This window comes from Arachis ipaensis, chromosome B02, assembly GCF_000816755.2.
Source record: "Arachis ipaensis cultivar K30076 chromosome B02, Araip1.1, whole genome shotgun sequence".
In the NCBI taxonomy this organism is placed as follows: Eukaryota; Viridiplantae; Streptophyta; class Magnoliopsida; order Fabales; family Fabaceae; genus Arachis; species Arachis ipaensis.
In genome coordinates, this window is record NC_029786.2 from 101,862,062 (window position 1) to 101,879,326 (window position 17,265).

Sequence of the window (17,265 nt, forward strand, 5' to 3'; positions counted from 1 at the left end):
CACCTTCCCATTGGTGAATGTGCCGTGACTCTTGAAGATGTGGCTATAATTCTTGGTCTTCCCACGGATGGTCTTCCAGTCACAGGGATGACAATGAGTAGTTTTAAAGCGTTGGAGGCTGAGTGTTTAATTCAATTTGGAGTTGCACCGCGTAAGTCAGATTGTAGAGGTAGTTGCATAAAACTTACCTGGCTGCGAGATCTAAAAGAAAATTTAGAGTTGACTGATGATATCAGTATATAGAGGTATGTGAGGTGCCATATTATGTTGCTGATCGGGACAATCTTGTTTGGGGATAAGTCTGGGGCAGGTGTGCACTGAAAATTTCTACCCTTGCTACGTGATTTTGTTAGTATTGGACAGTATAGTTGGGGAGCGGCATGCCTAGCTAGCACACCTGTATAGGGCATTATGCCGGGCATCTCGTTTTAACTGCAAGGAAATAGATGGTCCACTAACACTTCTACTCTGTTGGGCTTGGATCAGGCTGCCATATCTATCGCCGCTACCTAGGAAAACCCAAAGTTTCCCGCTAGCAAACAGGTAATAATTTGTTACAATGTGCCCGTATCTTGATATTTAAGATTCAATTAATGCTAGTTGAGCTAATTGAATATATCATATTAGGTGGAGGAACTGGGAGCGTGGTGACCGACGATATAGATATCTGAAGTTAGCTCACTTTAGGAAGGCATTTGACGAACTTCAGGAAGGGAAGGTGTGTTTTAATTAAAGAAGTATTAGTTTCCGGTTTAGGGTCTGAGACATAATTATAAAGCATTCTTATTGTAATTGGCATTGTGGATTGTGATCATGGGGTTCCTTTATTTTTTCCAGTTTGTTTGGGTTGCTTATGCTGTGAATCGCGTGGATCCGAACATCATTCCTCCTGAAATCTACATGCAGTCAGTTGTTTGGAGCGCTACAGTTCCGTTGGTATCATTTGAATGTATCGAGTGGCATGCTACCGATAGGTTTAGGCGACAGTTTGGTTTTGTTCAGGGACTACCTAATCAGGAGCGGAATCTAGACAAGGCGCATGGAGAAGTCCTGACTGGTCCCAAGAATCTTAATTGGGCCACGGCACCGAGTCATTCAATTTGGGTGATGCATTGGTCAAACAGGTATAACTACGTTCTATCTGAGCTTCCCATGCCTTCACATCATCCATTAGATAGTTACATGAATTGGTACCGATCAAAATTTGGGGACCACTTGAACTTGTCAAATCTTGTGGGTCAAGATAATGATGAAGGTGATCAGGATATGGATGAGGGTGATCAGGATATGGATGAGGATAATCAGGATATCGATGAGGGTAGTCAGGATATGGATGATGACAATGAAGGACAAGAGCCACATTCGCCGCATATATTACCTCCAAACCCGATTCCAGAAGAACAACATCAATCCTCAAGCCAGTATGTACCTCAGACATAGTTCCCCCCATCAGTTCCAGTAAGTCAACAATATTGGGGTACCTCACAGTTTGAAACAGGAGAAGTAGGTTCTTTTAGCCAGTTGCTTGGGTTCATGTCTGCAGATCCTGGACTATCACAATATGGCCATCAGCCTGAGTTCATGGCAGGTAGGCATTCATTGGATGCGAGGTACCCGGGCCATACCTCATCGGTTGCTTCTAGGGGGTTTATGTCGGTTGACTCTAGTAGGAGTGACGGTGGACGCGGAGCTTTTTTTAGTCAGAACCCTAACCGTGTTTTCATGGGACTCATTGAGGAAAATGCTAACACACTCGAGAAAGAGACCGATGCGTATCTAGTAGATGACCCGGATGACGAGGACGATTATGAGGATGATGAAATAGAGGAGTTCGATGAGGATGAAGAATCTCGTAATGATGGTATTATGTTGTGTATTTTACTTTACATGTTCGATTAGTTATTTATTTTTTGTTCATAATTGGCATCTCTGTTTGATTTTTCCTAAATGATATGTGGTATATGTGTTGCTTTGATTACCTGATGTACTACATTTAATTGTTTTTTATAAATTGTGTACAGGTCAGGAACGCACTCCGGATGACACCTCCAAAGGTTACAATCTGAGGATTGATCCACCACATCGTAGCGCTAATCGCTACACTCCATCTGTCTTCAAAAAGGCGGCCAAGAAATGCAAGAACTTTGTCAAGGATGTAAAGTGGACCATCAGAAAGTAGTTGTGGTGTAAATTATTTATTTAAGTATTAATCACGTGGACTATGTTTAGAGTAATTTGTATCTTTTGGACATTATGAATTACTGAGCTGGACTATGCTAAGATTTCTATTGTACGTTTAGAGTATTTATGCATTAATGACCCTATTCAGGTATTATTGATCTGGACTATGTATTAAGGTTTCATAAAATCTAAGTATATTGCTATAGATATCATGTCAATATACCTCAGTTGGACAATTGAGATCATATTATAAGAAGCTACAGGTATCCTATATGTAGTGTTGTAAAAACTGGACCAGACTGGCCGGTTCAATCAGAAAACCTGTGAACTGGACCGACCGGTTCAACAAGTATGCAAATTATAATATATTTATGTAATACGTATCAGTTTTATTTTTTAATACATACATGTAGTATATATTAAAATAATAGATATAAACTACCAAATAAATTATAAAAATTCAAAAATAAAAACTATTTAAACATAAAAACAAATTAAAAACATTATACAATGTTACATAGTGGTTACATAGTGGTGAGATTTCGAGTAATTTTATACAATGTTACATATATCAGGTCAAGTTACCTCAAATGGACAACCCATGCCATACTAGTGCCGTGCTCTACCTACCATACTGTGAACCTACTGAGCATCTCCGTCGGCATTTGTACCAGCTGACTGACGGCATCTACTACGACTATGTCCCTTAGCTCCACATAGCCTACATCGCCTAGGACGACGTAACATTCGCGTGTCCATCTCATTCAAGAAGCGCGTCATCCTGGGGCGACCTTTCAAGACGCGTCTCAGATACGAATTCGGTACGAAGCGAGGACCGTTGTACGCAGGCCATGTCGTCGGGTTACCTAGTGGCCTAAATCTTGCTTGGTACACCCGCCGAACTTGGTCCATCTTATAAACATCATGCACATACAGTTTTCAATCCAGTCGCTGGTTGGCGCAACATGCGAACACATGTCTGCAGGGGATCCGGTCCATCTGGAACTCACCACAGTCACATCGAAGGCCACGTAGATCGACTGCAAACTCCAGTCCGCTTGGCATCTCACGCACCTCAAAGACCTCATTCTGCCGGTCATAGCAACTGACCTGAATGTTTCTTGATGCAAGTTGGTTTGCATGCAACTTCAAGGTCACGACATCGGAGAACACATGGCCAGCATTAATCTGCGCTTCTGCCTCCGCTCTTTTTCTGGTGAACAGCTCGTTTAGCCTGTAGAATGTTGCCTTGACAAGAGCAGTAATGGAAAGATTGCGTGCACCATTCAACACTGAATTGATGCATTTCACTAGATTCGTTGTCATGTGACCCCATTGGTATCCACCATCAAATGCCAATGCATATTATTCGCGAGGAATTCGGTTTAACCAGTTTGTATACGCTTCCCCCCATTCCCGTAATCGCTGGTAACGCACTTCGTACTCCCACACCGTCCTTGAATATCCTAGAGGATAGCAACAAAAAAAAAAAAGAATAATTATAGATGTCAAAACAAATATTGAAGGTTATTTCTGTTAATAAGTTACTTAAATTTAGTAAATGGTTACCAATGTTGACGACCAATTTTTGGAGGTACGGTGCCTTGAATTTTCGCAGAAAATTCGACTCTATATGCCTGATGCAGAACATATGAAAAGCTCTAGGAGGTGACCAAGCTCCGTTACTGTGTTCCACAGCTGCATTGATGGATTTGTGTCGGTCGGATATTAGACCCACACCATCCCGAGTGACAACATGTTGACGAAGGTTACTAAGGAAGAAGTGCCATGCATCAGAAGTCTCTCCTTCCACAATAGCAAACACGATTGGGACGATATTGTTGTTGCCATCCTGTGAAACTGCCACTAGTAGACAACCCTTATACTTTCCGTACAAGTGAGTCTCATGCACCAGGACAATTGGCTTACAATGTCTGAATGCCCTAATACAGGGGTAATAACTCCAAAATACTCGATGCAGTACTTGAATATCACCAACCAAGTCATCGCCTTGGTATGCAGGCATAGTCTCAAAATGGACAACAGCTGATGTCTGCAATAACTGATTTTACCTTTAATGAGGGGTCAGCCTCAACCAACGACTTTATTGCTTCTGCAATTGTGTTTGAATCCAGCTTCGAATGATCCTGAGAAATGGTAGCTCTGGTACAAGTGTGACTACCATTATACCTCCGTATAACCCAACAATGCTTCCTGCTGATCATGCTAACCCTGATAAGCCAATCACACCTGGACCCATACTACGTACACTTCGCATAAAATGTCAATGGCTCAGACTCATACACCCAGTAGTCAACGCTTCGTCGTATGGTATAATCCTTTATCGCCTTAATAACAGCTTCCCTGGAACTGAACTCCATACCAACGGCAAATTCACCATATGCGACAATAGGAATCTCTGCAATTGACAACCACCATAGGAAAAATCAAATAAAGACACAGAGATTTCAAAACCAATAATATGGGTAAATCTACAGTCACTGCCTCTAGTATGATATAAATCCAAATCTGACAACATGTTATTATGTCACTCTAATTAAAAAAAAGAACAACAGCAGAAGATGTGAAAAACCGGCCGGACATGCCGGTTCGACCATCAAGCCAAATGAACCGGAACCTAACCGATCCCGTTCACTGGGTTTTAACCATTGAATGGATCGATCAACTGCGAATGATAATCAGAAACTCACGTAATAGTTACTAATCATGTTCGAGAGAATATACTTATTACCTAATAAGTACTTATACTATACATATATAAGTGAAAAAAAATATTTATTGTTATAAAACACATACAACTTCAACTTTGTTATTTAACATTCGTGCTTTTTTTTATTTTTTTATTTACATAGAACCAGCGGTTGAACCAATGACTCAGTCACCTGAACTGCTCAACCGCCGGTTCGATGCTGAGAACTATAACATCAACGCATGATTAAATAATGGCAAATAAATACTAATTTATTCATAACTATATCAATAGCTGACTAAAAAAAATACAAATATGACGTCTTACGTACCTGCAGTCATATATTCCGGAAATTCCGGAACATGCATGGCTTCCAAGTCCAAAACTCGTATGAATGATGGCTCCTCAAACGGCACTTCGTTTGCGAGTGCATTAGCCACCTCTGTCACATCTGGAGCCGTATTTTCATCACCTTGATCTTCATCTCCATCTGGACTAACAAACTCGTAGTTACTTTCGAACTCTTCTTCACTGTCACTATTATAATCTTCCCGTACAATATTCCGGTCAGCCTCAGGTTGTTCAAACTCAACATACAACTCGATGAACGAGATTTGAGCCCGGTTTTCAATATACATTGAAAACATCTCTTGCATGCTCGCTTCGTCCGTCACATATTTGGTTTGAAACTGGATGAATCCACCAAACACATATACGGGATATCTGTTGAGAATACAGGATATCTTTCTTGCCCTCTCAGAATCAATCTTTTCACAGATCACACATTTGAGCTCTTCAAATGAGATGATAAAAGGAATAACAACATCTAATGGATTTTCACAAATAAATTTTACTCCTTCAGATGTTTGTAGTAAAATCTGACCAAAATAATACACCTTTAGTAACACTCTATCACTCATTTCTGTGAATCACCAAAAAAAGCATAGAAATAGCTACTAGATTTTCAACTTTAAAACAGCAAACAATAAAGAAACGAGAAAGAAGAAACAGAAGGGGCAGCCGCTTATGTTCGGGAAGAAGACGCGAATAAGTTATGAGTTCACTTCCCACTTTTATATAGACCACTTATTAGAACTCGCACCCTTCGACTAGGTTAACATGATTAAAAAAATCTTAAGAAATGCAATCGGACCATGCGATTTGAGCTTGCAGTTCACCAAAACAATTTCGATATGCACTCAAAACGGAGGGTCCGAGTTCTTCTCAAAATTATAGCATGGAACTCAGACCATGCGTCTTGTACTACACTGAGGGTCCGATTTCCTAAACCCCAAATTATAATCCCCATTAGCATACAAATCGGACCGTGAGATTTCATATGCAAATTTCAGAAACAAAGAAAACGCACGGTCCGAGTTCTTCTTTGTGACACTGCCAAAAAGCTGTCCCACATATACGTCTAGTACACCATGCTTCCATATCCAAGAAAAGCACACATATAGGTTCCATTTCGATAAAATTGAGCCAATAAAACTAGCAAGAGATACCATCTTTTGGCTATTGCTATATCCGAACACTTTTTGTATAGAAAAAGTATAGGTAAATAATGAGAATACTAAACAACATGAATAATGAATATGTTAGATGTTTAATTCAATAGGTATGTAGATGATTATGTTCATTATTTTTAATTGGATGGTTATTTCTTTTGATTCGATTTACTATTCATGCACAGTTAACAAAGACTGCATGTTCAATTCACTAAGTGTGCAGATGGTTATACTAATGTTAAGGTTTAGGAGGTAATTGAAGATCGATGGAGTATTTTTTTACTTTATTGGATCAATTCTAAAATTTATTATTCACATTATTTACAAAAGTCATTGTCTAATTAACAAAATTCTTTTGTATAAAAGTTGTGGGATATAATGAAAACAAGAAAAAAGCATACTATAAAAAAAATATTCAAAACTTCCGGTAAATTCATGATAAATAATAACTAGCTTACTTATACTAATAAACAAAAAAAATTATCTAATCCAGACATAATCAAATTTCACTACAAGAAAGGCGTTATTTAGCGACGATTTTTTTTATTTTTTTTTGTTATTTAAACCGTCACAAAATAAATTACCAATGGTTGGGAGTCACTGTCCTTTAAGATACAAGGATTAATATTCAAGATGATTTATAGAAATCACTAGTATATAACTCTCGTTATATCAGTATATTGTGTCAATTTGATTTATAGTGATTTCAAACTGCTACAATATACTAATTGTAGAATTCGTTACTATTTCTGGCACCATAAAATTTTTTTTATTTTTTGTGATTGTTACAAATTATCGCTATCTGAGTCACGTAATTTTTAATTTTTTTGATATTTTATAATTATTGCTAGATCCCATTAAAAATTGTCACAAAAATATTGTATTTTAGAATACAAACAGCAATTTTTCAAATATACTAGGTACATTTTTTGTTGATTTTTAGTTTTATTTTTTAATACTAAAAAATTTATTTTTTTCTCTAAAAATCTAAATTAATAGCAAAAACTCATAAAAGTATAAATGCGAATATACATTTGTTGAATTAGAATTGATTTTGGGTATATAAATACCATAACAAACATTTACTGGATTAAAAGTCTAAATATAGTCTAAAATGTGTGTTTGTAAGTGTTGCAGGTTCAATACACACATCTCAGCCCACAACATGCAGAATTAGAAAAATACTTCACAGGGCTCAAAATAAAGCCTCAGATCAATAGTGATAGTGGAAATCAGAATCACCATACCAAGAAAAATGGTTCAACATTACATGATTTGACTAATGAAGCAAAAGTAAAAAGGGCAGTTGGCAACACTATGAAGAATGAAGGATAATAAGGACACAAAGACATCACAAAATCAAATGGGAGAAGATCACTAGCAAAGTCAGATAGAACAAAACAAAAATACCGAACAATGGACAACAATTATAATGGCACAAAATGAAAAAGGTGATCTTTAACATCAAACATAAAAAAAAAAGAGTCAAATATTGAAACTACAAAGAAAGATCAAATTAAATGTTCATTCAGAAGTAAATCACAGCTTTTCAGTTCCATTTATATGCAATCATTTTAGCTTGTTTAAGCTACTCTTCTCAATGTTACACAGTTTGGGAAAGAAGAAGAGAAATGATCTCTTCCTCTCTATTTCAAATCAAAGACCGCATTGGATCAAAAAACAAAGTGTAGCAACTGTGTTACTATTCTTGTACATGCAAAACTGAGATTGTTAAGGCTACCAATTTTCTACTACATCTACTTGAAAAAGAAAAAGAAATTGGAGGTTGCTTTTTCTGATTCAAATGAATGGTTAAGAATAAAACTTGGAGCCAAAGTTTAAATCAACGGTGCAGATTATTAAAGCAAAAATTAAAAAAGAAGAGCTAGCAAGAAAGGGAGAAAGCAACGGGCAGAATAAGAGAAAATGCAGAGGCAGTGAAACAAAATTGAAGAGCCAGCCTCACTATATAGTTGGCCTCACAACAACTTTTGAAGGAAAGGGGAAATAGAGTGGCACTTGAGTATCATCTCATATGTAATACTCTACCATATTTAATCTTATGCTTAAGTCATAAGATTGAGATAGTAAGGTATTACGACCTCTAAAAGTAAGAATATATATGTATAGGTCCTCCTCTTGTTTGTAAGGATACTTTGTTTATGTACCTCTTAGAGGTTTTATGGAGAACTAGGGTTTTTGAACATGTTCTTTTGGGTTATTCTTATTATGTATATATATGTACGTATATGTTCTCCGGCCAGCCTTGGCTTCACAGGCTGAGTTAGGAGCTTGTTATTTTGTATTATTCACCCTCCACTCGTGTTTTCTGTATATATATGTCGTTAAGCTTTCGTTTCTTCTCACGCATGTAACCACGTTTTATCAGAGTTGCGCTTTTTGAGTTTTGCGATTTTGTTTTACCTATTTTTCAGGGCTCCTAGTTAAATATCTCTTTCGCTATTAATATACATATATATTCTTACTTTTAGAGGTTGTAATACCTTACTATCTCAGTCTTATGACTTAAGCATAAGATTAAGTATGGTAGGGTGTTACATTATGGTATCAGAGCAGTTCGTTCCTATAGAGCATGAGGATGGATTGATTATGCTTCTGTACATTCTCTTTGTATGTGTCTATGTGCTATTAGGATATCTAACTGATATATGTGGCACAAACATCCATGAGCATGCATTTGGGACTTAAAGCACTGGACTTGCGATATTGAGACTGATTAACTTGATATCACTTGTTTGGTGTGTATAGGGACCATATGTCGACTTGCAGACGCAGACGCGGGCGAGGTAGAGGCAGAACAGGCAATGCTATGCTTGAAGCGACAAGGAACAATCCTCCTAACCCTGTAAACTTCATGGCCGCCCTAGAGAATACAGCCACGGCGATGCAAGCAACAGCCGAAGCTTTAGGAAACCAAATAAACAATGGAAATAATGGCAACAACGACGATGATGGTCCTATGACGCTTTCCTCCTTCCTGAAGGTTCATCCTCCGACCTTCAGAGGAACTTCAAACCCTACCGATGCGGATAACTGGATACAGGCTATTGCACGAGTATTACAGGCTCAGCAGGTTCCTGATGAACAGTGGGTTGAGTTTGGAACCTACCAGCTGCACGGTGAAGCTCAGCATTGGTGGCAGGGCATGAGGCGTATTTTGCAGCCTGATGGAGTTATGATTTCGTGGGATTTGTTCCAAGAAGAATTTTATAAGAAGTACTTTCCCAACTCAGTTAGAAATGCCAAGGAACTCAAACTGCTTCAACTGAAACAAGGCCAAATGACCATTACTGAGAACACAAGCAAGTTTGAGGAACCGTGTCGCTTTTCACGGATTTCTCAAGGAGCTCCTGAGGATTTTGCTGAGTGGAAATGTATCAAGTATGGGGAGGCCTTCGGAGCGATATTCTGAGCTTCGTTGCACCCATGGAGATCCGGGTATTTTCTGAACTCGTGAACAATAGCTGAATATCTTAAGAATGTGTGAGAAACGCAGCCGTGGCAAAGAACAATAACCGGGATTCCCACCGAAGAGATCACCATCAAAACTTGGCACCAAGGAGTCAAGAATTCAAGAGGACTGAGAACTATCGATCCAATAGACATCATAAAAACAAGCAAGGACTGTGTTACAGATGCGGATCACCTGGGCATCTAGTTAAGGACTGTCTTAATCCACGTGGTGGAAACTCATGATGCAGATAGATCACAATCACCAGGTTAAGGTAATTGCAATGATTGAATTTAAGAAGCCATGAATCATTCTAGAATACCGTGATTACTCATAGCCTAAGATAAGGAAGAAAGACCTAAGTAAACAAAATCATTCCGAATAGGATACTGCCATCAAAACCTGCAGAGTTTAGTGAAGTTTCTATTTGGCATTGGATGAATAATCAAGATTCTTAGAGATAAGCAAATCAGGGGAAATGAGACAATAGTCTGTTCACGTAAGAGGGCCCAAGATGACGGTGGGTCACAAGAAGGAAGAGGTAAACTGAAACTGATACCTGAAATTTTATTTGCATATAGGAAGTGAGACATCACACTAATCCATACTATCAAATGTTTTTGGTCCGGTTTCCTTTTTGGAGATGCACCTAGATTCTTCTTCTTGTGCATTCTATTATTTTGATACAACTCTGATGACCGCATATAAAACTCTTTCTATTTTCTCACGAACACTGTTCACACTATTCATTCGTCTTTCAAGCTTAATATTTCTTTGAAAATCAACTCGAGCCTACGTTAATATTGCGTATGAATCCCAGCTGCAACCAGAGAGACATTGATTTCTTAGAGCAAGACCTTTGAATGCAAGACGAACCTGTGACATTACTAGGGAATTTAGAGCCTTAATCCTCACCGATTATATCGCTCGTGACTAAATAGTTGCAATAAGGTGCACCGTGGGAATGAAATACCAGGATCTGATGAAAGCCTTCGAGCCATAGAAAGAAGATTGACCTTCATGCCAATTCTTGTATCACTTGAGCCTAACCAACCATTTAGGGAATGACTATGATGTATTATTGGAAGACTTAAGATGCGTGCGGATGCAACGTCATGAGGTTGTGACAGACGCCCTAAGCAAGAAGTTTCTAAGAGATTCTTGGACGTTAATTCCAAAGGAGAAAAGGTTAGATGAGTTAAAGTTCTAAGTTGGAAGAGTGAGAGTGCGGTTGGAAGTGTTGGTCTAAATCCATTGCTAGGTTACAACGTGGAATCGATGAGGTACGGGACGCATAACGAGATAGTAAGGAGTCGCCAAAGATGTCGAAGTCTGGTAAACAAAAGGGAATTAAGAAGAGATTTATATGTCCAATGCCGAAATAGAGATCGTAGTGTCAAGGACTTAGGGAGTGCAATAATGGTGATACGGAGCTACTAAGAGTATTGAAGCCTGTTGAATCAGGAAGATACCAAGAGAGAGTTATGTGTCGAGATCGAAAGTTGAGATGAGAAACTATTTTCTGAAACTTACGAGAGAGGATTTTCAAACTTACCCTGAAACTGCCAAGACGTACCATGAAAAGATATTTTTGGGTAGCCAGACATAAAGAATAAAGCATAAATCGGAATGCTGCAACCATTGAAGGTTCTACACCAGAAGTAAGGAAGAGTAATTACCAATTTCAAAATAGATCACTGAGGATTAGGATAGAGGATGGAGCTTCACAGAGCACTAAATGCCCCTGTATTACTAGAGCATCGAATACCTTAGATCCTGAATTTAATAGCCAAGACAACGGAGAAGAGCTACGTAAATTCGAGTTAACATTCTCACTATGAAAAGCCGACAGAAGAGTTATACGAACCAAGGATGTTCTGAACTCGAGAAGGTTACTTCAACAAGCTGGAATCAATCAGTGAATCAAGATTAAGGGATTGAAACCGAAGTGTTTTAGGACCTGGATTAATGGCAAGGACGTGCTTTTTCGAATTCTGAAGAGAATTAGGCCAGTGGCATACTAGGTAACTCTATCCCCATATCTTTCAAACTAGTGCGATGTATCACATCTTAGTTTCAGGAGTACACCTCTGATGTCAATCACGTATTAAAACTTAAACCAGTGCAACTAAAGAAGGATCTAATGCTTCGAGTAACCTCGGTTAGGATATATAATAAGATACCATTGCCAAGCAGCTAGGCAGAGTAAAAGTTACATTAGTAAAGGATGCTAAAAGTGGAACTGGGAGTGGGAAACATACATAGGAACTCGAATCGGACAGGTGGAAGGACTACCCACACCTCCTTTCAGATAACTGAATCTGAATTTTGAGGGAAAAATTCCTAATTAGGTGGGTAGGATGTAAACCACGTAAAATTAGCGAATAATTAGTCAATAAATTAAATTTTAATATGAAAAATTAAAAATATAAATCTAATATTAAAATAAGATAGAGCTCGTTAAAACGAGAATTTTGACACCAATTTCAAAAAATTTGGCCCAAGATTGGGCCAAACGGGCCGAACCGGACGAACTGGGCCCAAAGCCCAATTCAGCCCCTTTAGCATTTAAGTGACACAGCTTCCCTTCCCTCCCTCCTTTCCATTTCACGCTGCAGAATTTGGAGAAGGGGAAAAACAATTAACACTTCCAAACCCTTGGTCAAAAATTCAATCCACCATAACTTCTTGCTCCGAGCTCCGATCGTCACACCGTTTGCGGCCACGCGATTACGGCGTCAAGCTCTACAATTCTATAGGATCAATTTCTTTGGTAAGTTACCCTAACACTCCAGCCTCTCTACCCCTCCAATTTTCCAAAATTAGTAAGAATCCATGTTGAAAATTTGTGATTTTGGTTCTCTAGGTTCAAGTTTAGCTTGAGGAACTTGTGGGCCTTTACTCAATCAAGATATACTTAAGGTGAGCGTCCTTAAATTCTGCCAATTACAATTTATATGAGTTTGGGTATTGAACTTGGATGTGATACATGTGAATTAGGCTTGTATATGTGTATGTTGAAGATAATTGAGTAAAATGGAGGCTTGGTGAATGATTGGCACTAAAGCTTTATTGAATTTGGACGTGTGGGAGCTGCGTGTGTGTGACCTTGGTGAGTTGCCTCGGAGAATACGTGAAAAAGTGGCCATTGTATGGTTTAGGTTTCACGTATTTAATATGTAATGCCCTGTGAAAACTTAGGCTAGAGAATAATAGGATAAGTTGAAGTGGTTAAACGAGTTAAATGATTAGTCTTCATAATATTGATGGATAAATTGATATTGGGCATGTGTTGAGGAATATGGTGAATTTATGATGTTTCTTGGTATTTGGTCATAATTGAGCAATTGACAATGTGAGTTGTATATATATATATATATATGTTGCGTTGTTGTAGTTACTTTGATGTGGTGGCACTATCTTTATTTCTGAATGTTTGAATTAACTATGCATTTTTTAAAATGATGTATAACAATGTGATGAGGGTAGGAGGATTTTATGAAGATGACAATATGTGTTTATAGAATAATTGTAGTTGTGATTAAGATTTGTAAGTTGGATTGAAATAAGATGTTATTGAGCTAAAAAGATGATAGCGTTGCAAGAATTGTTATGCTATTGTTGAGTATAAGTTGTATTGATGGTTGTGGTATGTTGAGTTGGGTGGAATTAGGTTTTGGTAAGAAAATGTGATTTTAGGTAAAAATTGAGGTTTGGTATAATTTGGTGAAACTTGATTTTTGATAAACTTTGGTAGTCCATAACTTGCTCCTCAAATTTTGTATGGAAATGAGGTTTATTTTAAATTAAAGAAGGTTTTATAAGCTTGAAAATGATATAAAATTTGCGAAAAACCGAAATTTATAGAGGAAGTTATGTACGCCGAAAATCCGGTGCTAAAAACTGAACTTTTAATGTTGCAGCAGACTCAAAAAATTCTGGTGTGTGCCCACGCACACTGCTGTGCGTACGCACCCAGCAGAAACAAAAACTTATCTGTGCGTACGCACGCCCCTGTGCGCACGCACACCTGGTGCTTTTCAGAAATGGTGCATATGCACACACCAGGATATGCTTTCTGCTGGTGGCGCTTGCACAGGTGAGGCACACGCACACCAAGTAATTCTGGGTTGGTGTGCGCACGCACGCACTTGTGCGCACGCTCACACTCTGTTTTTCTGGCACATGTATTTTTATACTCTAAACATGATTTTGAACCCTAAACCCCTATTTTTACCCTGTTAACGCTAGATTTTGCTAGTGAGATTAGTAATTAGCAGAAGTTAGGAATTTGAGATAACTTGGGAATGAAGAAAAGGGGTAAACAAGATGAATCTTGAGGGAAATGGTGTGAAGCTGAATGAATATACGTCGCTATGATTATAAAGAATGAATGTAAGAACATGATGAGATTTAAGATGACTGTGTGGCTGAAATGGTTGGAATGGCAAGGTCTGGGTGTAATCCCTCTTGCGTAACCAATTTGGACATGTATTCGGATGGTAATTTGAGGGTGGAAGTTCCCTCTCTTGTCGTGATGTGGATGTGGGGAAGGTGGAAAGACACTCTCCTTCGTATCGTATCCCCCACGTTCTTCTCTGGTTGCAAGGTGGAAAGGCACACTCCTTAGATGTGGAAAGGCACACTCCTTCGATGTGGAAAGGCACTCTCCTTCGTTTATGATCCTCCTGGAGATGCGCAACCTAGAGACCAATGTATGGGTTAGCTACCAGATGTGTCGGGTTCTGGCAAAGTAACCGACACGTGAGCTCACAGCCAGTAGGATAGACATTCATCATATGCATTTGTGTGCTTTGTTTGCTATGCCTTAATTGGGAATGCTTAATTGATTATACTCTGCTAATTGTTGTAATTGTTACTTGAACTACTTGTTTTCTACCTGTGCTTGCCTTGTCTATTTGTTTGTCTATGCGTATCATTGGAGATGGAGGTACGGAGGAAAGGTGGACAGGTTTAGAGTTAAGGTTAAAGTTTAAGCTAGGTTTAGAAGTTCCCTAGAAGACCACCCTCTTTATGATTTCTGTTTAGTAATTTAAGCTTTATAATTTGAGAGTCGGCGTTCTAGGATTGCCTCTGGCATTTCCAGGACCTTATATATTATGTGCGTGACACCTTTACCATGCTGAGAACCTCCGGTTCTCATCCCATACTATGTTGTTGTTTTCAGATGCAGGTCGAGCGGCACTTCGGTAGGCGTATGAAGTTTCTGTGGCGAAGTGGTTTACTTTGGGATCCTCTTTTGTTACTTTGATGTATATATATGTATAGGTCCTCCTCTTGTTTGTAAGGATACTTTGTTTATGTACCTCTTAGAGGTTTTATGGAGAACTAGGGTTTTTGAACATGTTCTTTTGGGTTATTATTATTATTATTATATATACACGTACCTATATGTTCTCCGGCTAGCCTTGGCTTCGCAGGCTGAGTTAGGAGCTTGTTATTTTGTATTATTCACCCTCCACTCGTGTTTTCTCTATATATATGTCGTTAAGCTTTCGTTTCTTCTCACGCATGTAACCACGTTTTATCAGAGTTGCGCTTTTTGAGTTTTGCGATTTTGTTTTACCTATTTTTCAGGGCTCCTAGTTAAATATCTCTTTCGCTATTAATATACATATATATTCTTACTTTTAGAGGTCGTAATACCTTACTATCTTAGTCTTATGACTTAAGTATAAGATTAAGTATAGTAGAGTGTTACATCATACACTTGAGCTGAAACATTTTCCTTCAACTTTGTACTTCATTTAAAATTTTAGTGTTATGGCTATCTAATATTTATCTTTCTGTAATTGAGAAAAAGACATATCATGGTGAGTTGAAAAATGAAAAAATCATGAGAGAAAAGAGGTAAAAAAGATGCATTGAAAAAGTCAAAGAAGATTTCTATGTATTTAGTTTTTGTTGAGTTAGGATTACTTTCCCTTATCAAGTTTGGATAATATTTGGTGGCTGATTAAACCAGTGAATTTTTTTTTTGCCAAGTTGGAACAACACTTGGAAGTAATTAGGTTTGGATAGAAACTTAGTGATTAATACTAGATAAATTAGCTAGGTTGTAATTCATTAGTATTGGTGCTTGTAATAAGTTTGATTATAGTGAAAATTCTATCATGGTTATGGTGGAGATTGGATGTAGATTTTATGCACAAAAAAACTAAACCAGAATACATGTTTGTCTGATTTTTTTCTTCTCTACTCTATTCAGTTCTGATTTTAGAGACAAAACGCAAAATATCTTTTGCATAATCTATTTTTTGTGAAAAATTGCTAAAAGAACATCTTTTTTAAATTCAACTTGCTTCAACCTCCCTTTTTCTAATTCTAACAGTACCACTAATATTTAAATATTAATAAAATATATGTCTAATTAAGAATTACATAATCAAATAACTTGAAAAAATATATACTTTAAACTAAATAATAAAATAACATCCAATTTTAATATTTATTTTCTGCTTTAATTTGTCCCATTAAAAAATTCATCTTTATAATAGTGGCTGATGACAATTCTTCACTATTTTATTATTGAATTAGATATCTCTACTAAACACTTTTCATTATCTGTATCCTTGCAAACGTAAAATCTATCTTATTTCACATATGCATGCAAAATTCAATGAATAAAAAAAAATTGAAACAAATCAACAAAGCTCTTCTTCGATATATATATCCTGCCACTTGCACAACACTATTCAATTGATACATAGCACTAGTTCATCCCTTTTGTTCTCCCATTCCAGAGTTCTCCTTTTTCTTGAGTTACCTTGGCAATTGGAAATGTTTTCAGATTGTTCTATACTTCTATTTGTTCAAGAATCACTATTATTGTATCTTGGGTTTTACCAATTCTTTCAATAATCATTGTAGTGTATATACAGAAATATTTAGTAATTATAATAAATTAACAAATAAAAATTTATTCTATTTAATATTTATTAATTATTATAATAACAAATCTAATGGAATGCCACAATTTACATATAGAACTCAAGTGTTCTTTTGAACTTTAATTATATTTTAAATTTTCTTTACTTTATGTCTTTTAAATTAATATATAAATACAACTGAGATGTTTAAAATATTTAAAAAATTGTCGGGAAATGTATGAAGAATTTCAATTTTCAAATTGATAACGAAAAAAGTATATAAGAATAGTTTATGCATTCGAGTAATAAAAACATGTATTTGGAGCTTCATAGAATACAGACCCCCAAAAAAGGTGGGATATTCCTTTATTATGATAAGATTTCAATAAATCAAACTATTATATAATCATTAAATGCAATCGTTCTATTTGTTAACTTAACCACACCTAATACTTTAGCAACCCTAAGATTCTAACCTTTATTCTAAGAGGATATGTTCAA

At 37.2% G+C, this 17,265-nt stretch overlaps 2 protein-coding genes and 1 long non-coding RNA gene across 3 annotated transcripts; 2 read left to right on the forward strand and 1 right to left on the reverse strand.

Moving 5' to 3' along the window:
• Positions 3,416-4,207, reverse strand: LOC110269313. Its single transcript, XM_021117075.1, has 2 exons — positions 3,751-4,207; positions 3,416-3,647 (listed from the first exon to the last, which is right to left on the reverse strand). Exons 1-2 carry the CDS (start codon positions 4,205-4,207, stop codon positions 3,547-3,549), a joined length of 558 nt encoding a protein of 185 aa, XP_020972734.1. The 3' UTR covers positions 3,416-3,546.
• LOC107627881 lies at positions 9,179-9,835 on the forward strand. Its single transcript, XM_016330696.1, has one exon. It carries the CDS (start codon positions 9,179-9,181, stop codon positions 9,833-9,835), a length of 657 nt encoding a protein of 218 aa, XP_016186182.1.
• On the forward strand, positions 12,477-15,345 carry LOC107628559. The gene is made up of 3 exons (XR_001617833.2): positions 12,477-12,647; positions 12,741-12,796; positions 15,063-15,345. It is a non-coding gene; the product is annotated as an uncharacterized LOC107628559 (long non-coding RNA).